This window comes from Adelges cooleyi, unplaced genomic scaffold (genome assembly GCF_023614345.1).
Source record: "Adelges cooleyi isolate 19-005CV unplaced genomic scaffold, UGA_ACOO_1.1 ACOO_flye_CR_arks_rails_tigmint_CR_PRNA_1, whole genome shotgun sequence".
NCBI lineage: Eukaryota > Metazoa > Arthropoda > Insecta > Hemiptera > Adelgidae > Adelges > Adelges cooleyi.
Genome location: NW_026095751.1, coordinates 3,307,280 through 3,334,801, shown reverse-complemented (window position 1 = coordinate 3,334,801; position 27,522 = coordinate 3,307,280). Strand labels below are relative to the sequence as shown.

The 27,522-nt window shown below is 29.2% G+C and overlaps 2 protein-coding genes across 5 annotated transcripts; one reads left to right on the top strand and one right to left on the bottom strand.

Annotated features, from left to right (window-relative positions):
• Window positions 1-768: 768 nt before the first annotated feature.
• LOC126833464 (trafficking protein particle complex subunit 2) lies at window positions 769-3,308 on the top strand. Of its 2 annotated transcripts, XM_050564823.1 has the most exons (4): window positions 769-1,005; window positions 1,350-1,373; window positions 1,735-1,968; window positions 2,041-3,308. In XM_050564823.1, exons 1-4 carry the CDS (start codon window positions 919-921, stop codon window positions 2,137-2,139), a joined length of 444 nt encoding a protein of 147 aa, XP_050420780.1. In that variant the 5' UTR covers window positions 769-918; the 3' UTR covers window positions 2,140-3,308. The 2 variants fall into 2 exon arrangements, with proteins under 2 accessions (XP_050420780.1, XP_050420788.1); XM_050564831.1 differs by lacking the exon at window positions 1,350-1,373 and having other exon boundaries at window positions 2,041-3,150.
• On the bottom strand, window positions 2,189-27,522 carry LOC126833474 (uncharacterized). 3 transcript variants are annotated; one of them, XM_050564843.1, is made up of 7 exons: window positions 27,468-27,522; window positions 25,982-26,211; window positions 12,470-12,522; window positions 9,791-9,808; window positions 8,736-8,756; window positions 6,116-6,229; window positions 2,196-2,539 (listed from the first exon to the last, which is right to left on the bottom strand). In XM_050564843.1, the coding sequence occupies exons 2-7, from the start codon at window positions 26,061-26,063 to the stop codon at window positions 2,495-2,497; spliced, it is 333 nt and encodes a 110-aa protein (XP_050420800.1). In that variant the 5' UTR covers window positions 26,064-26,211; window positions 27,468-27,522; the 3' UTR covers window positions 2,196-2,494. The 3 variants fall into 3 exon arrangements, with proteins under 3 accessions (XP_050420818.1, XP_050420800.1, XP_050420809.1); XM_050564852.1 differs by having other exon boundaries at window positions 2,219-2,539; window positions 6,122-6,229; XM_050564861.1 differs by lacking the exons at window positions 8,736-8,756; window positions 9,791-9,808 and having other exon boundaries at window positions 2,189-2,539.

Here is a 27,522-nt window from a genome sequence, read left to right as displayed (position 1 = left end):
TAAAAATCATACATTTTTAAGGATATCCCATTTTAAGAATAGGCATAAGAAATAGGAATAGAGTATGATCTTCCTCCGGTCGATAACCGGTTTTGGACAATTGCTTTTAAAAAATTATTATTGAGTTTTAAATGAGCTCAGATAAAACTATAAAACTTCAATATGCTTTTCTTCCCTAATTATTTTAAGGGGAAAAAACGTTGACCTAAAGTCTGAAAATTAGACTTAATAGGTATATTTTAAAACTTTGTAGATTCTTAGCTTTTCAATAAGCTTATAAAAAAGTTTTGTAATTTTTTACATAAGCAAACAACATAATAAGTATAAAACAATTAATGTAAAAATCTTAAAAAATCAATTACCTGTTGGAATATTATTACTTGATATAGTTATTAGCCATTTTATTGGACTTAATTAAGAGTAGGTCTAAGTAAAATTTTAATTTTTTTTTGTCAAATGGTTTATTTTGTTGTGTTAAATCTGTGTGTCCTAATATTAAGGCCCTTAAACAGTATTTAGAATAATGGAAGGAAGGGGTGCAGTATATTGTCAATTCTTATGTAAGTACCTACTTTTAATCAAGTCAAATAAAATGAATTTAATTTTAAAAATACCTATCTAATTATTTTATACCATTAAAAAACCATGTTAGTTTTAAAAAAACCCGCCAAACGCTTTATCCAGAGTTTGTCGATACTGTTATCACTTTGCGCCATGTTATCACTTGTTTACTGATAACAAAACGGACTCTTATCAGTTTAACAAAAACTAAAATATAAAATACGAGCCACTTGTTAAATTGAGTTGTCTTAAAATTAACTATTTTCTTTAGAACCTAAATCGAGTAATACATTAATATATAAGTCACTATGTAAGAAATACTTGTGCCATCTTTTAAACATATTCATCCAACCGATCATGACCGGATTTTATTATTTTGTGATTGTCGGACACGGTGACAATCCGATATTCGAAATGGAGTTCATGTCTAGTAAAGATATAAAGGTAAGTCTAGTTTAAAATTAATACTTCTATCTTAGTTCTATTACACATTGTCGATTATAAGCGTGATAGACAAAACACAGTGTTTTTGTTGTCTTCCTGGTCGAAGCTGAAAAACATTGTTAAACTAATTCACCAAAGTAACCCTCCCGAAGCGCGTCGGCGCTACGCTTGGCTTGCGGTTTAAAAAGACTGGACGTTCACTCATTTATAGAGCTACCTCTTCAAACGTACTAAATGACAATATAATTGTCTAAAGAAAATCTGATACCTATACAAAATAAAAATACTATTTTTTTAATTTACACACTTTACCTTGGGTTTGAAATATTTCACTTTTGTTCTAGAGTCACATTGAATGGAATAAAAAGGTAAATAATTGATTTGGACTTTTGATAACGTTTTTTGGCAACGCAAAGATTTTTATTTTTTTTTTTAATTATAAAATATATCACTTTTTATGGCGGAAAATCAAACTCTAGCTTGTACTGATTTGTGTACATTTATCGGCATATTAGTTAATAACGTCAATCGAGCCGAAAAAAGCGCCAAAAAGAGTTAGTTACTAACATTTTTAAGATGTCTCCAAAATTTTTACTTAGTTGAATATATATATATATATATATATATTTTTTTTTTTAATAGTTTAAGCTTGCCGCTTTAGCATTTCGTATTAACTGCACTTTAATTAATAAATTAACGTTTTTATATAAATATTTTTTTTTCTGTCAGAAAGAAGACCACAGTCATCTAAATCAGTTTATTGCACACGCCGCTCTGGACTTAGTCGATGAACTAATGTGGAAGTCGAATTCAATGTATCTGAAAAGCGTCGATCGTTTCAATCACTGGACGGTGTCGGCTTTCGTCACAGCCAGTCGTATGCGATTCATAATGGTGCACGATGCGAAAAACGACGAAGGCATCAAAAACTTTTTCACCGAAGTCTACGAAATGTTCATTAAGGTATGTTTTCTGTAAAAATTGTATATTAATAATCATTATTTCTCAACCGAGTTATCGTTTTTTTTGTTTTAGTACGTGATGAATCCGTTCTACAAGTTGAACATGCCGATCAAATGTGGTTCGTTTGAAAAAAAAGTTCAATTCTACGGTCGCAAATATTTAGTTAGCTAATATAATATGTATTTTATTACTGATCAAATAGATCAAATCCGATAAACAATAAAACCAAATGTGTACAACAATTTTGAGAATTGGCACCTGCTAAAATATAATAAGTTTTCCAGTACATTTTTACACACAATATTTTATTTCTTTTTACATTATTATTTTGTGTCTAATCGTATTGTAAATAATTTTTAAACAATAAGGCTAAAAGAGTTTTGTCGAGTACTATATTCAATATATGTTTATATAACATCTAAAATAAATAACTAATCGAACTTTTATTTTTAAATAGTGTATTAATTAATTAATTTTTTTTTTTTATATTAAAATCAGGTCGTTGCATAGTACGGTGACGTTTTCTTTAATGGTTCCACTTCAACAAGTATTCGTTTGACTCGTACGGGTCCTGAAACAAAAATGTACATTTTTTACTTGTGTTGACTTGTCGGAAGTAAACGGCGCAACGATTACTTTGTAAATCTGTTATATTTACGGAGCTTTTATTATTGTTATTTTTCATTGTGTTTGTCAATAGAGTTCAACTACTAGATAAGTACTAGTGTACTACTCGTACACTGTTTAATCTTATACCTATTGAAATATATTGTGACCAATCGGACAACAAGTTCCAGTCAAAATGTGCATCTTAGGGTTAATAAAAAAACAAAAAATGTTCAATGTGTTTCTATACGGTTTTGTACTATGTTTCTGACTTTTGACGACAGCTTGTTTTGGATATTATTTCAGAACAATTGAAAATTGTTAACTTTGATTAGAAAAATATATTAATGTAATGCATTTTTTGAAAAGGATAAGTTTGAAGATATTTAAAGGATTTTGTATTGTTATTTTAACGATAACCGTTTGAACGTATGAAAGAATGTTTGTTGCGACAACGACAAATAGCAAAAGAGTTAAGTCTTAATGTGTAATGCAATGTGCAATTTTATGATAAAGTGTACATTCATTTTATTTTAATTTTTTTAATTTTGATAAGTACCAAACTTGAAGATTTCTATTTGAAAATCATCTTTTTTTATGGAATTTGTACTTAACGTTGTTTTTTTTTCGCAGATTGTTTAACATATTGTTATTAATGATTTTATTTCTTTAATTCCAAAAAATGTATTCAAAGATAAAATTAAAATCTCCTATTGGTTCTTTTTCAAAGTCTTTACTTTGTACTAGTTTTTATGTTTTCCCTAAAAAAAATACCCAACATTTTTTATTTATTGAAATAGAATTTGTCTGTCGGTCAAAATCTAATCGAGACGCAAAAATAAATTATATATGATTTTTTTTTTTAAATCACTACTTTTTTGCATTTGACAACATTTGATTTAATTTGTTTATAAGTACAATTAAAAACCAAAAATTGGTAATTAACAGAATATTAAAATTAAAAAAAATTGTATAAATTAAAAATACTTTCCATTAGTAAAATAGTGTAAATATTGCCTATACAAAACTCCTTAAAAACAGACAGCGTGCAATGTATTAATATTTTTAACTAGCTTTAAGCTTATACTTTCAAAAAAAAAAATTTTAAATGTAAGTATGGATATTTTAATATTAATTAAGCGCTGCCACGATTATTTGACACAATAGTGTTGGTACTTTGTTTGGTTATTTTATTATTCATAACGCGACATGAATATAGTTTTGAATTTTCAACAGCGTTAAATCATTCAAAATAAAAAAAACAATAGCGCTTCTGACAAACACATATAATTGTACTTACATGTTTTCAAGTATAAACTTTTGTTGTAATATTTTTCCAAAATAAAACTCTTCTCAGAAATTAAGAATTTCTAATTTTTTTTACTACCTATATTGACTATTTCTACTTTCTAATATTACAAACTGGCAAGGATTGCATTTATTTGCTCATAATATGTACCTAAATGTCAAAGCTTTCATATTAAAACCATATTGTACAAGATTAAAAAATGTGTTAATAGCATATTTTCTAGATTTTATTCGCCTACAAAATTGTAAAAAATAACACATCTGTTCTGCGGTACTTTTAGCATAATATCAACGTTTGAATGCCTGTCTAAAATGTATTTTAGATATAATATTTTTTGTTGCGTTTCCTTTGCTAGACTCGGAAATGGAATAGATGTCGAATTTTCAGGGTTCTTTACACCCAAGAGAAAATTATGATTTTTGATATTCTCATAAAAAAATTTTTTTATTTGTATCAAGAAAAGGTCAAATGCTGTTTTGTCAACATGGTTGAACTTGAATTATATTATATTCTCCAATAGTAAATTGTGTAATATTAAAATATAATGCAATATAATTTTTTTTTAAACAAAGTTAACTAAACTTAAGTCATATAGTAGGTTTGAGTGTAGACCTTTTTTTTTTAAATATAGACAATAAGCCTCAATATAGGAAAACAATGTGATTAAAATAAAACAAGGGTAAGTAAGTAAGTTAGTAAAACTACTTCATTCAGTATTACAATTTAAATAGTATGTAGGGGAGAATGGGGAAATGCTGGCCAGTGGGTAATACCGGTCAATGGAATACCTCTTGAAATATGACAGCTAACATTTAGATGAGCACATAATTTGATAACTTAATACCAGATGTTTCAAAATGATAAGCAACTTTTTTGCCACCAAAAAAGAATTATCAATTTTTTTTATTACCTTTGTTGTAGAATATTTCCAAAATAAAACTCGTCTTAAATTATGAATTTCTAATTTTTTACTATATCGACTATTTCTTATACATCACAAACTGGCAAGGATTGCATTCATTTGCTCATAATTTACCTAAATATTACAGATTTTAAGTGAATAACGGTCTAACATAACTCATGTGATAACCTTACCTAACTAATAATTCCATTAAACATACAACGTCTTTGAACGATAGGTCTGCAATGATAACATGATATTTTCATCATAATTTGTATGTTTTTTAGGAATTAAAATTTTTCTTTATCATTTTCCACCATTTGCACATTTTAAAAAAAAATTTAACTTCATTTTAAAAATCTGAAACATATATACACAGCACCCACAAGTTTATAGTTGGATTTCAAGAAAGATCAGAATTTCTGGATTTCCCCACCTTCCCCTATGTCTGTAGTAATGCACTTGAAATAATATAATAAATAAAATTGGACTGAAATTTGCAAAAACGACATTTTGGTATCAATATTTTCTAAAAAACAACCTATAAATATAAAAGGACCTTAAAACCTAACCTAACCTTACCTCATAACCTCACAACCTAACTTATCCTCGTGGGCCACATGGTAACACATGGGAGATTTTTATACAACATTTTGATTCACCATTTGAGTGCAAAATAGCATGTCTCAACAGTGTCACCAATTTTATTCTATTTATTTAGTTAGTCATATTTCATTAGTAATTAATTTCACTGTTTGTCAAAATAATGAATTGTATCATTTTGTTATGGCAATTTTTTTTTAATAATAGTTTTACTGTCAATTGAAAAAACCAGTGATGATTCTACCTTGTAGTTTTTGAATAATACTATAATTAGCAGTTACACTTACAATCGTTTTTTTTTTTTTTTTTTATTTTAATTGCTCATAAACTCTGAAAAGAATTTGATATTTAATTAAATTATAATAAAAGTCAATTATGGTGCAGTTTGACTATAGGAAATTAGTAAATGTAATGTTTCAATATGACCGATAAAGAAATGTTTTAGTAAAGGTAAATACTTTTCATGATTTAAATACCTCTTTTGTAACAAAAAAATCTAAATAACTAAAAAACTATGTATTATTTATATCTGTCTCTAACATAAATAATCACTAAAGTGTAAACACTAATTTGATGCTTTTTTTCATGTCTTAAAAATTAAATTTTTTTATTTGTCAAACTGTGTATTTTGTTACTGGATTAAAACGTCTGTATCACATACCTGTTATACAGTTTAGTTTAGTATGCTATTATATTATTATAGTTTATACATAGATATTATGACATACACTCACCACCTGATAATTGTTGTTGAACGACCTTTGAAGTTTTCTGCTTTTTCTTTGCATCTTGCTGTAATTGTCAAACGCCGAATAACCGACGAATTTCTTTCCAACGTAGAACTATTATACAACAACCGAAATTCGATAATTGATTAATTTTTTTTATTATTATTCTTATTATTATTAGTTTTCCCAACTCTGCTCTATATTTGTTCTTTTACAGGAATGTTGTAGAGGCTGTATTTTTTTTTCTATATGAATATCATTAAGTATTTGGTATGTTATTTAACGTTGAAAAATTACATTGTTCAAAAACATTTTTTTTATTTTTGGAAATATTTACTTTTTTTTTCTATTTGCTCCATTGCATTCGTCAGTTCAAATATTCACACCTAGGAGAGTCCTATAAATATATTATTGTTGACACTAACTAAATAACAATTACTGGTTTGCTTGAGTAAACTAAAAATATCTATTAGACGAACATGAGGCAAGATGAATACACGAGTTAAGGTGGGTCAACTGTAGTCTGGTGTTCTCCATAGATAGTGATAATTATAAAAATATATCATCTTTGGAATATATTTTTATAAAGGTAAGTTCCATGATTTTCTATGAGAAATTAGTGATAACTGATTGATATGGTATAGTTTATATCGGTGTTTTTTAGTTCCTCAACAACTTATTTTGTCAAAACTCATACATTATTTTAAGGTAAGAATAATCAATGAATACTTTTCCAACATATTTATACATATAATACTTTTCCAACATATTTATACATATTTCTGTAGTTAAGTTTAGTGTAATATTATTAATAACAGATAAAGTATTCAATTGTATTGGTTCAAATTGTCTATATAAATTGTATTTATTAAAATACTCTTAAAAGTAGTTTATGAATAGTAATTAAATTAACTGCTGCTGTTTTAATAATTAAATAAATACAAGTTAAGAATTTTATTTTAAAAATCAACACAATAAAAGGAGTGGAGAAATACCGATAAAAAAATCGATCAAAGAAAATTTGGTTTATTATTTACTTTGAAATCTTATATTATTATTATTTTTTTTTTTTTACAAAATGAGTAAACTTGAATTATATTTACAATTATAACCGATTTTAAGTTTTACTAGGAAATTATTTCGGAGCTCTATTGGACTTCCAGTGGGCAATCCTACTCAGGATCACATTGGTACTATAGTAAAATAATTAAGGAAATCTTTTGGACCTGTGGTTTATGAATTGGTTTACCCCTGGACCCTAGAAATACTATTGAGATGGATGATAATAAAAAAAAAATGCATGGCCTGGCAACAGAGTCGGGTAAACATTCAAATAAAAAAAGTAAAATTAGTTGAACAAAAATGTAAGTCGGTATTCGAATAAACTAACAATGCAAATTATTCGAATAATATATTATCAGTGGTTCGATTGAATAATTCCCAACTCGGCTTAAGCAGCCTAACCGAACCGTACAGATCGGATTTAGATACTTAAAAGGATACCACACCTTTTCCAATTTCTCAAAGGAATCAAAATGAAATTGATCAATTGTTTTAAATAGAATAATTTTTATTTTAATTGATATGCATAAAAAATCGCATTTTGACTTGATAAAAAATATTTAAAACTTAATTATACAACATTGATTTTTTTTTTTTTTTATTAGGTAAAGTGTTAAATTTAAAACCGTCCAGTTTTACAATGTAATATCAATTCAACGTAAACGAAATCATTTAGTGCTTACTGCAATTAAACCGGGTCATTTTTTTTGTTTAAATAATAGTTACAATAATGAGTTAATAAAATTAAATTTGTACATAGCGTTCCGACAAATACTAAATAATTATTTGAAACGATTTGGTATTTATTTAACTTTATGTACTATTTTATTTGACTGTTTCCAAGAACCTGTTATTATAAATTATTTTTAAAATGAATTACTATTTGATTTAATTTTAATAATTGTCGTATTTTAATAATTACTATTTCCATTTGCATTTAAATAAAAAAAACTATTCTGATTTTAGATGAACAATGTACTAAATTCGTACGAACAATAATTTATTTTTAATTTTATTTTGTTTGTTCAAATAATAATATTTTTTTATATATTATACTAAATTTGAGTTAAAAATATATCTGTATTTTTTAACATTTTTTGAACAATGGCCAAGTTTCTTTAAATTTAAAAAATTCAAAATGGTAGCAACCAGGCAGCAAAGCATAAAAATATATTAACACTATGTATAGGTAATGAATAATTTACTATTCAACATACCCCTCCGCAGTTCTACGATTGGCATGAAAATAAAATAAACACATTATAAGTACAATATAAATGATATTTTGTTAATGAGAAATGTACATGCAGACAATAAGACATGGTAAGTTATTTTGATGTCATGTCTGTACAATAAATATACTGTATTAGTCATAATAATAAAACTTATTCTATAATGAACATTTTGTCTTTGGCTGAATAATTAGCCGATTGTTTTAAATCATTTCAGCATTTGTATTTTACAAATAAATATCTATATATTTGTAATTTAATTATATGCTTTATATTATTATCAGTATTAGTATACATTTTTTTCTAAGATTATTTATAATACTCACTCTACTGTCCAATTGGCACATCTAAATTTAAAAAAAAACATACAGTTAATACAGCAATTAATACCTAGAATTATATTTAAAAATAATAATTTAAAAAACAATAACGACATAATTAACATGTGTTCATACATTTTGCAGTGTCTTAACTATCCAAGGCAACCAGTTATTTTCCAAAAATGTTAAAAATATTTAAAGGAAAACCTCAAGTTCTGTCATTGAAAAATGTAACTTTGAAATTTACTATAGAGATCTACATTTTTAATTTAAAACATAAACCATAAAACAAATAACAAACGAAATAAACATAATTTTATCAAAAAAAAAAAAAAAGGGTCTTATCTCTAATAAATTTATTAGTTCTCCCAAAATACAGTAGTCAGCCCTAAATTTTTCATTAACATGACCATTAAAACTATTTTTTTTTTAGTGGTAAAATAAAAATTAATGTCATCAAAAATACTTACCAACTGTAAAATCAATATCCAAATGAAACGAACGGTTGGAACAAAATACAAACATAATTTTTAATTAATAAAATATAATGGTAACTTGTTATATTTTGCCTTGAATTTTATTAACACGAGTTAAAGTGATTCTTACTTATCTATCCAACTATTAACTACTCTTCGCGGGGCTTAAAAATGATCAAATAAAAATACTAATTATATTGTAAAAAAAAAAACGATAAATTGGAAAATGTTTTTCATTTTGACTTCTATTTTAACTTTTAATTTGCTATCTCTCCAATTCCTCGCACGATTATAATATTGCTCTAATTTAACTGCCAACACTTCTGCACTCTGATCCACTTGACTTGATATTTGTTATATATTCAAAAACAAAACTTGGGGTTAGCTTGCCACGCAAGTCGTGTCTCGTCATAGTAGTTATTAAGAAGTAGCACACGAGTTCTGGTCGCCTAGTTCATAATATTATTATACACTCGACTGCAGTAATCGAAACTTTTATCAAAGGAATTGAAGTTTATTTTTAAATTAAACACATTTTGTTTTAATTGCAAAACAAACGTGTAAAGTACCGTACAACATACTTACTCTGCTCCCGAGGTTGGACTGAAAAATATCATAAAAAAAAAAATGTTTAATCGTTAACACAAAAGGTACACAATATTATTTTGTTACCAGAAATATACAATAATATTGTACATTCTCTATTTGATTAGATTGCACTATACACTATCACGGTTTGAGGATTACATGGAAACTGGGACACACGCTGTTGTCTAGTTCGCATTCGGTATAGAGTTAACCTTAGCACAATAACGGATAACTCTTTTTTAATCAAACCCGTTAAAACAAAGCAAACAATAAACATGGACATTTATGCAATTAACCCGTTTTACCGTTTACCCGTTTTTAATTCTATAATAATTAAATGTCATAATAGTGAAACGTTAAATAATAGTCAACACCATAATACTATTACACAAATAGTCAAATATACACAATCATAAAATTTAGCAAAAAAAAAAACACATTATACATAAAGAATAATATCGGTTTTTGTCTGGGTTTTTTTTTTAACCACTGTTTTTCTTGCAAAGTTTTTACAAATAAATAAATAATTATAATAATATTTTTTGTGAAATAAAAAAATGCAAACAAACAGAAAGAAATAGTGGGATCGTATTGGGGTTCTAATAACTTTTGGTCTTGCTGGAGTGACAAATAAAAAAGCCAGTACAGTGGGGACGGGGAGGTGTCACAGGTTTACAGGAATTATTACAACTGAAAGTGATAAAATCACTTTCGAATCAGTAGTTAGTATTTTCAAACCAGCAAGTCCAAACCGAGCACGCTAAAACTTGCACCCCCCCCCCCCCCGGGGAGATCAGAGGAGATATGGGAGATTTTACCCTTAGGGTAAAATAAACGCTCTGATGCTAATTTGTAAACACTGCACCTCACTTTAATTTTTTTATTTATATTATTCTTTATTGTATTCTCTGTGATTTGTGATTTATAGAGTTGTTACACGAAGGAATTGGTCCAGTATGAAAAGCCAACGTGATTGAAAAACCAAAAGCATCTCTGCTTCGCATCGAAGCTAAAATATTATATATTTGTCAATCAGTAATATTATATATTATGTGACATAATTTTGTTATTGAATTTATTAAAAATGTTAAAGTTTATTTAACTTTTTAAAAAATAAAAACTACAAAATCCCAACCTTTTTGCGACGAAACGAGTATCCTAAGTGATAAATTGATAACTCATTACAATTTTTAATGCGGGCAATAATTATTGTTAAAAGTCAAACGCTCTTGTAGACAAAACGATACTAAACACGCCAGAACTGATCCGACGCGGTCAAATTAAACTCGAGGAAATTAATTCCAAGGTTTTTTTTTCCCATAATTTGTAAGAAAGTAATTTCACGGTAAATCGCTGTGATTATAATTATTATTATTGTCGCGGTAATAGCTCACGAGGATAAAAAGCACAGCCGGTTTTGCTGTCAGAAAAGTGTTGGAGAAATAAATTGTTTGAGATTAGACTTTGTTCCCCGTTCGATTGTTATTACTGGCCGACATGGAATCGCATGATTTTAATTTTCAAAAATAAAAGGAGAACAAAAGGAGGAATATTATTACCGGCCGGCGAAATGAGCAGTTAAAAAAAAAATAAACAAACAATTGCCAGTGCCACAATACCAAGTTTGGAAATGTTTCTCATTATCATCCCGTCCGGACAATTCCGGTGCTAAAATAATCAAAAAAAAAAAAATTGTTTAGGCGTAAGGTTTAAGAAATTATTAAGGTTTTGAGAATGATTCGTTTGTAATTACTTAAACTAATAAGAATACTTTTTTTTTTTTAACCGTTACAGCTAAAACACACACACAGCTGGAAATGTAATCCACAAACCGCAACACCAGATGGTCCGAAGAACTTAAGTAAATTATACTTGTGCTTCTGGTAAGTCTACACGGGGCAAGGTAAATACATGAGGTATGATGGGAAAACTGTAGTCTGGATTTCTCCATAGACGGTGATAATTATAAAAATATAACATCTTTGGAATATATATTTTTATAAAGGTAAGTTACATGATTTTCTATGAGAAATTAGTGATAACTGATTAATATGATATATTTTATATCGTTGTTTTTTAGTTCCTCAACAACTTATTTTGTCAAAATGTGTACACTATTTTAAGGTAAGAATAATCAATGAATGCTTTTCCAACATATTTATACATATTTCTGTAGTTTAGTTTTGTGCAATATTATTAATAACCGGTAAAGTATTACAATTGTATTGGTTCAATTGAAATGTATTAGTCTATGGGAGGCATAATGGGATTTGTCATATGGGGCTGTTCCATTTTGTCCCTGATAAATTTTATTTATTTATTTAAAATATTCTTAAACGTAGTTTATAAATAATATTTGTAAAAAAATTAGGCATGTTATGTAAGTTGAGAATTTTATTAAAACATTCCACTAAAATATACAAGGGAGTTAAACATAAGTTGTCTCGTCTTACCTCAGACTTTCCTACACCTACAAGATGATTAAAAAAATGATAAAACAAACATTTTGTTTCTTAAAATAATTGCAATTTAGTAGTGTTTCTTTTTGAGAACATTTTTGTGTTCCCCAAAGTAAAAATCACAAATGGGCAATTATTTAAAAAATTAATTACGGTTTTATCCTCAATATCAATCACACTGTAGAGTACACGTTTTCCATAAAAATATTCTACTCACTGCACGTTTCCATTCAACCGGAAAAAACCGTCTGATTTCTCTGTAAGCTGTATCTGAAAAAAAAATAATATAAATTATACATTCGACATTTTTATAACGAGTAAACTATCTAACGCTTTGTATTTAAATGGACCCGGCTCATTTGGAGACAATATTGGAAATGGGAAAATAATTAGAACAACTTTTCTTTAGGCAATCGTTGTTATTTTAATTGATTTTTAATCTTATACATTTTTATTCGATTAAAAGTTATGGTTAACTCCTTGAGAGGCAAGAAATGTCGCTAATAAAAGACCCTTAAGGAGCATATTAAAAATGATAAAATCAGAGAAAGTATCGATTGAAGCTTCTTTTTAATTTGTATAGTTTTCTATATATTTTTAAGTAAATAACGCGACTAGTTCCTTTTAAAAAAAAATTTCACTTTCAAATTCAAGGTTTTCAAGGTCTCTCACTGGGCGTGAATAATTTTAATGACCACTTCTGTTGTATTTGCTTTTCACGCAAATTATACGTGTGGAGTTAAATAATTTGCATTTATATGTACACTATGAAAACGCGACCTATTTATCTTTGACTTGAGGTGTATTTAACGCGTCGACATGAGGAAATAACATAAATCTAACGAACGTGCAATAGCACAAGAACAAAATCCATAAACTCCACGGTCCAATACCAATTTCGTTTATTTGTATATTATACACACACAGAACACGGTGCTTTTTCTGGGAAATAAAAAACTTCTCCTTTCCTAGTTTTGGAAAAAAGGAATTGTGGATAAGTGCACTAAAATCAAGACAAGTTGTTTTACTACAACTTTGACTTGGTCCGACCGTTTGTATAACACGGAAAATTGTATTTTAAGTTTTTTTTTCTTTTTTTTTTGTGGAAAGTTCTTTAGACTTTTTCAACTGTTGTCCCGCCGCAAGAGCATTAACCGCGTACCATTTCTAAATAATAAAGATGCCAGTCCGGTAAATCGGTTTAGAAGAAAAACAAGTGATCAAAAACAACACAAAAGACACACCGCTGTAAACCTAATACCTTCTCAGCGTCGAACCGGAGTTGAGAAACCTCACAAACAAAGTATTCTACTTCAAATCGAACACCATTTGATTTTTTATCATTGACAACATGTACAATTTTGAATTATTGTTTGCAACATGAAATTCCAGTAAAAAAAGGAGATCATTATTTGGTCCTTAAACCTATAACTTACCCCCAAAAACAAGGAAATAAAGAAAAAAGTTCCACCCTTTCCAGGGAAAAGGATTGATAATGTAATATGTCTGAAGAATATTACTTCATACTAATTTTTACTAATTTTCAAAGAAGATATCTTTTTGTTTTTCTTCTCAATTTTGAAGAGGAGAGAGAGAACGTTTTTTTAAAATTGAGGTTTGATATTTTCTGATCCTTAGAGTTGCTACACAAATCAAATCGGTTCAAAGGCGTTTAAGATAAATAAAAGCGCATTATTTTTATAAACAAAATCTTTTCGGTTTTTTCAAACGCATTTCGAATAACTCAATTTTTCTCTAGTTTCTCGACCAACGTGTACTTTTGTTGACAATTGGAAAAAAAAATCCGATTTCAATGTGTTTCAATGGGAGTTTGTTTTACACCAGACCCGACCCGACCCGACTAGCAGCTATCGAGCCTATCTTGTCGGTTTTGTCGGCATGTATCTAACGTGTGCGTCGGTGGACAAAAAAGAAACAAAAGTAGGTAAAACAAAACCGTTCGGAGAAAACCGTTTTAGAATATTCAATTACGTTGCACATCGTTCGAGTAATGCACGAACGATAAAAACAACACATTGTCCTGTTTCCTGTCGGCGTCACGTCTAGTGAAAAAAAATACACACAAAGATTGTGTGCTCTTGTGTCGACCGGAAAATTACTTTCACCTCGGTCAGGCGAACTCTTTGTGTTAAACAAATTTCAAAGGTGGACTATAATAATAATAATTACTACGAAGACAATGACTTTAATCAACGCCAATGTCGTGCTTCCGAATATTATATTTGATAAAATTATAATATATTCCACATAAGCGGTTTGCATTAGGTATGTTTAACACCTCCTAATACACAGGCAATCCGACCGGCACCCTTTTCCGACTTGGTTGATACAATATTTAAAGGACTACTTGATTAAACGTGTGTTGTGTATAATGAACACCGGCGTAGATGATAATAATATTATGTTCGCCTATATACGGTTCCGGTTAAAGCGCGAAACTAAATTATTATCTCCTTAGAGTTGTTCAAAAATAGAATAAAACGTGTAGTACGGTCCTGTTTTGAGAGACATCCGTTTAACATACGTCCGGGTGTGAGTCATATTGTAAACAAAAATGTTATCCAACTTTGTGTGTTTGAAAATAATATTATCACAAACAAACAGTTTTAGCTTCGGTGCGGAGCTGAGAAGGTGTTGGTTTTACAATGATGTGTTTCATATCTCGTAAACCGCTGAACCGATTTATTCGTGTAGCAGCTCTGTAGATCAGAAATCATACCTAAAAGGTACTTTATCAGGCCAAAAATTAAAAAAAAGTCCCCCATTCCCCATCAAAATCGAGAAAAACACCTAAAAAAATTACAAATTTTTCAACTAAAATTACAATGCTCTATAACTTTTTTAAAAATAGTCGAAAAAGTTCCAAATGTATATGAATTTTTTTTTCAAACATAGTACTATCGATATACATTAACAAAACAAAAAAATACCATAAACCCTTTCCCCTAGAAGGGATAGAATTTTTTTTTATTTCACTTTTTCAAGCAAAGTTTTAGAGATTTAAACTGAAGGCAGATCTAAAATGGAACTATAACATATACAATTTTCTCAAAAATCTGTATTGAATTTTTTTTTTTATTAAGGAAAACCCCAAAAATAGGGTAAATTTACACTTTGACCATAATCAGTTTCTAGGTTGCTTTGTGCGAGTGAATGAACAGTCAACAGGTAATGAAAATATTTCCATTATATTGTTAATTACGATATATGGGTAACTATGACAGTACATTTTTATAGACAGACGATCAACCTTTATCGTATCCACCCTACACTAGACTAAATATTAAATTTTAAGTACATTAATGGCGGTCCCACGATATCTTCTAAACCGCTATAACTGGTTTGAACATACTATCCACAGATTCGCATCGAAGCGTTTATTTAAAAGTGATTTTATCACTTACAGTTATAATAAAATCTGTAGACCTGTGACCTCTCCGTCCCCACTGAATTGGCTTCTTTTTTTTTTTTTATTAAAATAAAAATACAATCTGTATAAAATATACAATAAGTATTTGCGATAAAACAGCATATACATAACTTCGGATATCTTGTGGAGAGACCGCCCAATGGATTTTTAACAAGAGGGTTTGGATGATTTTGGAGACGGTTGTGAAAATGTTTATATCGAGAGATAGCAGTTTGTTCTACAGTAGGAAGGTGAAGGTCGTTATGAATTGTTTCGTTTGATATGTAAGGTAAAGAATTCAGCGAAGGCACTTTGATTGGAGAACTTGAATTTTGTTAATATTTTATTTTTTCGCTGCACCCCATAGATCAATACCGTACGTCCTCATTGGTTTGATAAAGCTTTTGTTATTATGAGTTTAGTGTGCAGGTTAGTTTTGGCATTTTAATGGAGTGTTCCAAGACGTTGGTTTATACTTATTAACTTATACTTATTTCACGTAACACCCGATTTTTTGGTAATATACTAAAATGTTGAATAAAAAATGACTTATGTGACACATTTTTAATTTTAATCAAACAATAATAACTTAAAGTTTTTGTCAGCAGCTAGATACTACAATATAATATGTACAATAGAGTCGACATTTGTCTTGTCTTCCAAATTACATGTGTAGTCTGTACCGTATCTAGACGAGTTAGGCTTATGTGTATAGTTTAGCCTGTAATTATTCTAGTATTGTCTAAATTATGCTGACCTTACCTCCTGCCTAAGCATAATAAAAATATGATTTTTCAGTTTATGACATCATCATGCCAGTGGACTCAAAAACACATTATTAGGTTTAAGCTTAATAGGAAAACACGACGAATCAAAAGTTTGCGTTTCGTTCATGAACATAAAAACATAATGAATGGGTCAAATCGACTGAATAGTTTGTAGTAGATAGTGGTTAAGTAAGATTAGGTCAACATGCATAAAAGCCAGATGTGAAATTTGATTTTAAATAAGACAGTCGATGGTTTCGTGGAAGACTGGTAATGAATACGCTTATTAAGATACCTTAGAAAGTTCGGATGGGGTAGTTAGGGATAATGTTGGAATATACGATTTTCCTCGTCCAAGAGTTTTGCGCGTCAAAGGCCAGAGCGCACACTAGCCGTTGTAAACTACTTAATAACTTAAAAGTGACTTTACAAACATACCAGGAAAGCACGGCTAATACTTGTACGGCTGCGGTGTACGGAAGTTCAACTCCACCGGGAAAGAAGCGAGGATAATTTAAAAACGAATTAGGAATAAGGACCAGGCAAGTTATTTTAGCTTCGGAAGGGCGCTTACAGAAAGAAAGCTCAACATAAACAGGAATACATACATAAGGTTTATCGACCTAGAAAAAACTTTCAACACCGCACAATAACCACAGCCAAAATCCGCAGAGGAGTGAGACGAGGCTGTTCTTAGTCACCATACTTATTTAATTTATTCATAGAGAAAGTTATTGAAGAACTCGAGATAAAAGCTAAAAAACAAACGAGAGAGTAATCCATTGTGTAAGTATTTGCTGATGACGTTGTAATGGTAACAGAGACAGAGAATGAAATGCAACAGTCAGCATTTAATGAAATATTAAAACGCTGAAGATAAATATAAAGAAGACAAAAGTCATGGCAGTGATCAAGAAAAACATGGTTACCCTCGTCAACATACAATTAGATAACAAAGTGTATGCTTGTGAAACCTGGACCTTAACGGTACAAGATAAAAGAAAACTAGAAGCAGTATGGAAATATGGACTTGAACAAGACTACTTGGAAGAACAATGCAGAAAATTCGCTGAATATTAGAAGAGCAGAGAGCGTTGCTATATATCATAAGGTCAAGATGCGGAAAACTTATAGGACACATAAAACACATAACCCCTTCATAACCAACATAATGGAAGGGAGAATCAATGGACGCAAAGGGGGAGAAAGACATGAATGATTGAAACGGCTGTATGCAACGGGTATACACACATGAAGGCAATGGCGTTGTGTATAGTCGGTTTTAAACATATTGAAACAACTGATAGTATGTTTTAGCTACGTTCGAATAATAATCTTAGTTCTTTTTTAAGTTAACTTAAGAATGTTCAGTAATTTAGGGGTCTTAATCGGAGGTCGGAAAGGGTTAATCAGTTATTGTATTCGAAAGCTTTCAATGCCGGTTGGGATTGAATAATAAATTTGGAAACATTTATGTTTTTTTCCCTTAAAACTTGCCTGATAAACGAAAAAACCACTCTGTGTGTAAAAGTATTAAGTATTTTCAATAGTCTGAACTTAGAGATAAGCGCTTAATGGAATGTGTAAAACTTATTATATTACTTGTACAGTACACAAACAAAATGTAATATTATGAAGTAATAATAACAATGTTGAACAAGAAATATGTTTTTAAAAATATTTTATAGACTACTTTTACACAGCACGCGGTATGAATGTAAATTAGCTCAGTCGACGGCCAAATTTTACTCACAAACAAGTCGACGTGTTTTTTGGAATTACACAGATGAAGAAGTTTAGGTTTATGGTTGAAAAAGCATTTAAAAATGTAATAATATGTAAATAAATTAGTCATGATTGAACTCAAAATTAATTTTTTTGTAGATGCACACGAACAAAGTTATTGACGATTTAAGAAATAATTTTTGTTTGTTTAATTATGCACTTATTAGTTATTGGTTGCACTGTTTAAACTTGGGTAATATGTACGAAATATGGTTGAAAAAATGGGCATGACCTCCACTGCACGGAAGTACATAAGAACATAGATGTGTCTTTATATACAATTATAGGACCCTGGTATTTTTTGGTACTTTCTAATATCGAATGTTTTGACTCTAATCTCTTAGTCACAAAGTGGGGACGAGGTCACAGGTTTAGAGGAATTATTGAAACTGAAAGTGATAAAATCACTGGTGCAGTGTTTACAAATTAGCATCAAAGCCCACATCATTGTTAAACCAGTAGCATCTCTGCTTTGCATCGAAGCTAAAACTGTGTGGAGTATATTTTTTGTGTAGCTAACAATTTGTTTTAAACAATTAAAATAAGATTTAAAAGAAGACATTTCTATGTTAAATCTCATTTAAATAAACGCTTTGATGCGAATCTGTGAATAGTAGATTTGAAATCAGTACAGTATAAACCAAGCACAGTAAGTGTGAGTAGGAATAGTAAGTAGTAGTAGTATAGTAAGTGAACAAGTATGGGAGGTCCAGTGTTCACAAGTCTAGTGTTAGGGTGTATACGACCAGTGTTGACCGTTGACTGTGTATACAATTGTATTACCATAGTTACCCATGTATCGTCGATAACAATATAATAAAAAACAATTTTTCATTACCCGTTGACTGTTGATTCACTAACACATGGCAACCTGGAAATTGACTATGGTCAAAGTGTAATTTTCCCCTTGTTTGGGGGTTTTTCCTTGTTAAAAAAAATAAGTTTAACTATATATACATTTATGAGAAAATTGCATATTAGGTTATGGCCTCATTTTTTATCTACCTTCGGTCAATGATGAAATGATAAAAAGTATTTAAGTATTGAAAAATAATTTTCAAAATCATACGGATTACCCTGTATATATATATATATATTTTTTTTATGGCCGCTATTCAAGTAAAGTAATGTATTAATCATTTTACTCGCTTGTGTGTGTGTGCAACGTACAAACCCGAATCCAAAACACGTTCCAAAACCGATTGCGGTAGTTCTATCCAAAACTTTCCATTAGGACAATTTTTCAAATAATATTATGTATTACCAGTATTGTAAACGGCCGTGTCAAAATAAAAGTTCTTCGTTTATCGTTTTTTTTTTTTTGTCTGAAACGTGTAAAAACTTTTATCGCTAAAAGAAAGTTGTCTTTTATAGATAGACCATTTGTACGAGGAGTCCATGCGGCTGAGTTTAATTGATTCCATATAGGTCTTTAAATAATTACAGAGGTTCGGATAAAGTTTGTTTTTTTGTTTACAGTGTTGAAATCAACAGCTGTTTGTGCGGTAAATCATTTAATTACACATTTCCATAGAGATAAGATCAAGAATTTATCTAAATTGTCATGGCAAGTTTATTGGGAGTATAAAAATTTAACAAAATTAAACGTGTATGGTTGGGATAAAAAAAAATATCTCTTCCGAGATAAAACCATTACACTATTATATATAGTCAAAGCCTCTGTAACAAATGAAATATCGTTTGTAAAGGTCTTTTAAATAGCTTTTTATTGATGATAAAATGGATTTAGGGTTTTCTCAATATATGCATACAACATACATTGATTGTTATGACTTAATGAACATACTAGTAGGATTTGCTTTTTATGCTCTCTGCTTTATTCAAAAACATAGATTTACCCGTCAGACTAAAGCGAATTGAAGAAAACCAGATAAAAATGATTTATAACTTGAATAATAATAAAATTATTTACCTTTATATTGTTACGTGTAGAGCAAAACGGAGGAAGAAATATATTATATATATATTTGCTAAAAAAAACATAGCTTGTACAAAATAAAAACTAATTTGCCTTAGTTCATCAAAAATAACCTAACCTAACCTAACCTTTAATGTTTTTGTTTTAGTCAAATATTAGAAATGCTACATTATTTATTTATCATTTTAATTATTATTATTATTCAAGGTGCTATTATGGCTAGAGTATCGTTATTGGGAATGTCATAACGTAGGATGGTGCCTACCCAATTATATAAACACTGTAAACAACAACAGAGTTCATCTGACGTTGGTGTAGTTCGATTATACATAACGCAATGAGTAACACAAAAAAAAACCTATACCTATTTAAAATAATATAAATATACGAATTAACGACGAGGTCCGTCTCCCTGTATGTATTGCACATTAGGTGGCTGATGAAAAAAAAATACCTAACCTTGGATACATTTCGCTTTGGATATTTTGGTTGTGCATTTTTTTGTGTTGGTTTATTTGCACAATTTTTTGTCTTTTTCTTAACAATAACAAAATATCGACAATCGTTTTTATGCGAAAATTACATAACATTATGTTATAGTTCCATCCTAGGTCCAGTCACGTTTAGTCTAGTTTTCAGACGTTATGTCCCACAACTAAAGTGAAATAAATAAAAAGTGTCCACTCCTTCTAGATGGGAAAGGGTTTTTTTTTTGTATTTTTTGTTTGTCAACGTTAGTACCTAGCGATAGAGTAGTACATCTTAAGAATATTCCATGCTAGTGTGGAGCTAATAAATTTTGATCAGTGCGGGTAATTACAAAATCACACTTGCTTCCTGGTCACCCTATATTAACTTTATACAAAAACATTAAAATATATTATCAACAAAAATCGCAAACACGTATAATATTATGCCAACGGGTAACCACCGCTGGATCAACTAATCGAAATCACTCAAATTGAACAAAGCCTAAACATTTTAATTGAATATTCAACAGAAATACAAACACAGTACACACATAAATATAATATATTTTAAGCTTGCCATGTAAAACATGTTATGAAATGTAATCCACACAAAACCCGGCTAATGACTACTTAATTGAAACCGTTATATATATGGTTTTTTTTAAATACCACTTGACTGCTCTACTGTGTATTGTACATGTATATTATTATGTACATATATTTTTACATCTGGTATTATAAAACAATTACAACGCAATGTGTATGTAGTATGTATATATGTATAGACTAGCTGTTAACGTCGACGGCTTTATGTGCGAGAATGTTACACCTACGTTTTGCGGCTTAAGTATGAAATAACGATCAATCATTTTGAGAATTGATAACATTATAATAACGGTAATAATGATGTGCATAACATATCACGACATGCTTGTTGATAACAATGATAGAGCGGTTTATAAAACGAATTGCTTTGTGTAAATTGTAGGTACGAACCGTTTTAAAAAATTGTTTTATTTTTGAATAATTTCAAAAGGGATTTTGTCTTTCATTCGGTTGCCAAAGGTGGTTAAAGTTTCTCCATTGGAAAATGACTTCTTATTTGTCAGCCAAAATTGGATATAATAATAGTGCAAACAGAATGTAAAGGGACGTCGGCCATCAGGAACAGTTCGGCGGTAGTTTTTAGATTCGGAAAGTTTTGTTGAACCTAATTTGAAGGAAACCATCTAATTTGTCCACATTAAACTCATTTGGATAAACTTTTCTACTTTGATTTCTAAACACCCGCCAGACGCGCATCTCAATGTGTACTAAAAGTTGGCATTGAACTTGAAAAATACCTTTTGGGAATTCTGTTTGATACGTGTAGATATAAACCGGAATTACTAAAAGTATTTTTCATAATAATAAACAAAATGTCTTTTTACAGAAAAACATAAACGGAGAGAAAACAAAATACCTAATACTATCCAGAAAAAACATCACATAGCAAGCAAATTAGAAACAGAAGGTTTTTCATTCGAAAGGGTAGAACATTTCAAATACTTTGGAGCGTGGGTGAGATTGATAACAGCAAACGGATGCTATTTTGGACTATCAGCAGTGTACAAATGAAAAATTACTTTCAAGAAGATCAAAGATAACATTGTACAAAGATGTTATTAGACCCATAGCATTTTTATACGCGTGTGACACGTGGGCAACCACTAAAACGGATGAGAACAAATTGGGCGTTTTTTTGAAAGGAAAATACTTTAAAAAAAGGTGAATTTGAAGATTATTTGGAGAAGCTAATATTATAAGGTACATGAAGAGCAGTAGAATAAGATGGGCCGGTCATGTTTGGAGAGCTAAAGGGGTACAACGGTGGCCTGATAGAAACAAGGAAGACCTCAGGACGATTACTTAGATATTACTTTATTGTTTTCTAATAGTTTTTAAAACTCAATTACCCAATAGGGTTGTAGGTAATACGTTGTATAGTAAGGTTATACAATATGTAAAAGGGTCCAACGGTTAGGTTAGGGAACTTAACGACTGTTGGTTTTTTTTTATCGGGTTGCAGTGTATAAACATAAGTAATCACACAGTTGTCTGTGGTATGTGAGAGTTAACGTTAAAATGTTTTAAGCTTAGTTATATATCTTTTGAGCTGTTTTATTGTATGCCTGTTGACTTGTACTAGGATTTTTTTTTAATCTAAATATGTTCATTGGTTTGAACACTTGATTTTATTTTTTGGAGTAATAAATATGGATGTGAAACAAGGCATAAAACAGTGGTGCACACAAAGGGTTTCGGTTAAGTTAACCTAACCTAACCTTTTCCCCCTTTCACAGATACTTCTTAGTTTAGATATAATTAAGTAAAGTAAGTCCAAATTAGTATAGAGTCTACTTTTTCTTACTGTTTAAAATGTCCATCATCGATTGACAAATATCTAAGTGAAAAATAATGAATAGAAATAATATAAAATAAAAAAAACAGTATGATCCATCTGATTTGAGACGCTTGTTTTTTTTTTTTTTATTCTTTGGACTTTTTGTATGCTTATCTCATTACAAAGTCATGGCAAACTGATCAGACTGGTGAAAATTACAAAAAAAAAATTCAATCGCCAACATTAATTTTTTTAAAATTGTTTGTCCACCTATTTATGCGGAATTAAAAACGTGTTTTGTTCCCGTTTGAAAAAAACGAGGCGCATACTTAAAAGGGATTAAAGTGAAAATTGTTCAAGCATCGAAAAATAATATAGTATTTATTTTTAAAAACAAGCAGCTGTTGTTGCGAATAAACCAATTTGTATATAGATATTATGGTTATCGTTTTGGACTAATAATAATTACACATATAAACCGTTAAGTTTATCCTCGCGGGACAATCGGGTGTTATATGTATATATTTAATACATTATTATTATTATTATTACCTCTTATTACACACGTAGGTACTCCGTCTTGTTTGAGATATCTCATTTTAAATAATTAATCCTGTTCAATATTTTACCGAAAAGCGCACACCGGCTGTGGCAGGCGAGGCAAGGCGAACACGATAATTATGGAAATTACCCAAACGGTTACCAAAATATGTTTCTGTAAACGACGACCGTGTCTTATAAATGTGTATCGCATAATTTCTCAAGTGTTTAAATCTGCCAAAACCTCAAGATTCGTTTTACACAGACACGAGTCGCGGTCCAAGTCCAACATGTATAAGATGACATCCGGACATCTTCAATAGTAATAATGATAATAATCTTTGTATTCAAACAGCGCGTTTCCATCACGACAATACAATTAAATGAGTAACAATTATCTTTTAGAAACCGAACAAAACACACAATTCAATTACAACAACAATTAGGTTTAACTATCACTTGAAATGCCTGACTAATATTTTAACGCCCTACACTACTATTTTACTCTACATAGAATAATTGCAATTTTACAATGATGTTTCTTTTTGGAAATATTTCTATTTGTCACGTTTTTTTTTTTTACTACTTCCTAGAGCTTTATCTTAACAGTATTGAAACTTATATATTTAATTACGAATAATATACCGAAAATGTTGACTTTTAAATAATAATAATTGTTTTTTAATGCTATTCGAGTTATGGAGAAAATAACACCATCCTTTAATAACAGAAACGGATATATATATATATATATATCCGTTTCTGTTTAACAATTAAAAATAAAACTCCTTTGAAGTACCTATAGCTATATTAAGTAATTTATTAACAATATCGTGCTAAACTCGTGACGATAATTAAAAGTTTTATGAAGGTATCAGAAAAAAAAATAGAAATCCGAGAACTTAACAAAGACCGAAATATAGCCAAAATTTCTTAAAAAAAATAAAAAAATATTTGGTTTTGTGTTCATACCGGCTGACGCTGACTTTGGAGAATAATTTCCCCTTTAAACAAATAATATTATTACCGTTCTAGAACAAAAAGCCACTTAAAACACTTAAGACCTATTTAAATTTTGTAAAAAATTCCAGTTTTTTTTTCTTAAACGCAAAAATATTTATATATTTGTTTACTAAAAAAATATTCCCCACCCCTTTAAAAAAAAAACCCTCGACATAATAGGGTAAACAAAATATCTAACAAATGCTATATATTTACCATTTTTGCAAAGTAGAGAACTGATCACTTCGACTACCCTTCGGAAAATCGTTTTAAGTAAATTAATTTGTATTTAGAAAAGATTTAACTAATGTTCCACTAATGAGGGTACAAACCCTTTGTAGCCCTATTTCAAATAGTGTAGGCATTATTGGATAGTATGGGCATTGTGTATTATTGTAATTAATTTACACCTAACAAAACAGATATTAAAATACCTGAAAATACCAACTTCTGTGTAAAAATCTATGGTTGTTTATAATCTAAATTCATTCCCCTGTAAGCTGAATTATCTTACATCATTCTGGGACAGATTTTACATAATCCAGGTGTATTAAATTTACCTACACGAGATGCTTTCAGTGCTTTTAACTTATATACTTTGGAATACTTGGATTTCAATTTCAATTTTTTTTTGGTTTTATTTAGTTTATAAAAAAGTAGTCGTCCAACTAACAATAATACTAATAATAATTTAATAATAATATTAGGTTCACTATAAGGTGGGGAAATTTCAAACGAACGGGGTAAATGTAAATTGAATCAATGCATAAAATATTTTTTTTTGTTCATAAAAAAATTGTCAAAAAATAAAAAAGCTAATTTACCATATCACATGTTTTATATATTTTTGAATAATAATTACCTATGAAGTTATTTGAGTTTAAGATTAAGGACAGGAAAATGGTGGAGGTGAAGAATTATTTTTACTCTACCGCACTCCACCTCTTGTCGACATTTTTAAAAAAGATTATCAAAAACTAGTACGGCTAAAATGTTCCACAAAAATTATTCTCAACTGAGATTTTTTAGGAGTAATTTTCCAAAACTAGTATCGACCAGTTAACGTTTTCAGCAACTTGTTCATAATCGAATAAGTTTATATTATTAAATAGACCATTTTGGATTCAAAAGTTAATTGAGCCCCAAAAATATACTCAAATAATAATCACCCTGTACGTGTACCTAGTATAATATTTCCCCTCTGTCACTTTGTTAAATTTCAAATAATTTTTAAAAGTTATTTTAAATAGGATTTTAACAAAAAAAAAATGTTTTTTTTTTCACTCACTCGAATAAAGTATTATAAATAAAAACTTTATATTTTTTTACATTACCAGCTAGTCTAATAATTTATATAGATATTGTTAATTATTTGTATACGAGGTGGTGTAATATTAACAGTGATATAAATACCTTGAAGATGGCAATCCAAGAAGACGGTCGAAGAAAAGCCAAACATGATTATGCATGCTATTGCAAAGTTGATGTACTTCATGGTTGGACCTAGGCTTCAGTTATCCAAATGATGACATGCCCGACAACAAGTGTGCAGTTTTTACAACGATGGTGGCGCGTCCACGTTAAACCTTTGCGCCGACCCGAGTCGATCCGCACCAAGTCCGACGGCTACACGTGAGAGTTTCCTGTACAAAACAAAATTCAAATAATAATATATAATAATCAAGACGCTCATTAGGATATGGGCCCAATTTCGAATTTTCGTTTTTCCCAGGAGACACAAAAAACTATTTAAAAACTTTATAATTTTGCCTAATTTATTACCACTTTTAATGGGTTTAATAAAATTTATAAAAATATTAATTTTTTAATTTCAATTAAGCCTAAGGAAGTTGTAAAATTGGGTTAGTTGTTCTAATCGAAAACTGAAAATGTATACATTTGTTTAATTTAAAAAAAAAACACTTTTTCGAACAAGTAACACCTTTCTTCAATTTTATGTATTCTAATTATATTAGTTTTAATAAGATATTATTATTACTTGGATAATCGCTGAAGATAATATTTTCTAATGACAACAATATACTTATAATAAAATATTGTCTCTAAAAGAATATTCGTAGAAGAATAATCTTTACTATTTTTTTTTAAATAACTGTTGATATGAATATTCTATTAGTAATAATATATTCATATTTTTGTTACATTAATTATTTTTGAATACATATTGAATAATCTAATTTTAATATTTATAATAAATGTTTAATTGAAAATGTTATATTATATTAACATGCTTAAAACAAAAATAGTCTTATAAAAATCAATATTAACTTTGAGAGTACTGAAACACTTAAAAGTAGTTATTACAATATTTTACTTTGTTTGACTTTTTAAAATTACAGTTGTACTTTGGTTTAGAATATAACATGTTTTATTAGGCCCTTTTTCTAGTAAAATAAAATTATGTTATCCTATCAATAACAAATAAAAGAAATTTTAATAAGAAAAAACGCATTTTGGAAAAAAAAAAAAGCCGAATTGGTCCCTTGTTCTAATAAGTGTCTCAATTACATGCTCTCAAGGGAATCAATTTTGAACATGATTTCTTCGGTGGGTTTTGATACCGGAAACAAAAAATTGTACTTAGGTATGTGGAAGGAAACGGGTTCTAGAAGTAGGAGAACGGATAATTTTGAACTTGAACAACAGAAAAGAGTATTAAAAGATGAAGTATATTTAATTAGAAATCCTAGTGTTTGTAATACTTTTAAACGAAGTCAATCAATAAGGGTGGAAAACATGAGATACATGAAACATTTAGAAACAATCTGATTTCTTAATTGACCAAGTCTATAGATCAGAACCAGGAAGGTACCTTGTGAGGCCAAAAATTAAAAAAAGTTCATCTCTTCCCTAATTTAAAAAAAAATAGTCTAATTACTTCCATACTCGTATGGGTGGACTTGCTAGTGTAAGTGAATAATTTTCTCGAAAAC

Excerpts from the sequence above, each read along its gene's own strand:
- LOC126833474 (XM_050564843.1), bottom strand. The coding sequence starts at position 26,063 with ATGAAGTACATCAACTTTGCAATAGCATGCATAATCATGTTTGGCTTT. Across the intron at positions 6,230-8,735 it reads TGTGCCAATTGGACAGTAGA|TTCTACGTTGGAAAGAAATT; the intron begins GTGAGTATTATA and ends GTTGTATAATAG. Across the intron at positions 2,540-6,115 it reads ACAATTATCAGGTGGTGAGT|GACCCGTACGAGTCAAACGA; the intron begins GTATGTCATAAT and ends TTTTTGTTTCAG.
- LOC126833464 (XM_050564823.1), top strand. The coding sequence starts at position 919 with ATGACCGGATTTTATTATTTTGTGATTGTCGGACACGGTGACAATCCG. Across the intron at positions 1,374-1,734 it reads ACATTGAATGGAATAAAAAG|AAAGAAGACCACAGTCATCT; the intron begins GTAAATAATTGA and ends TTTTTCTGTCAG. Across the intron at positions 1,969-2,040 it reads TCTACGAAATGTTCATTAAG|TACGTGATGAATCCGTTCTA; the intron begins GTATGTTTTCTG and ends TTTTTGTTTTAG.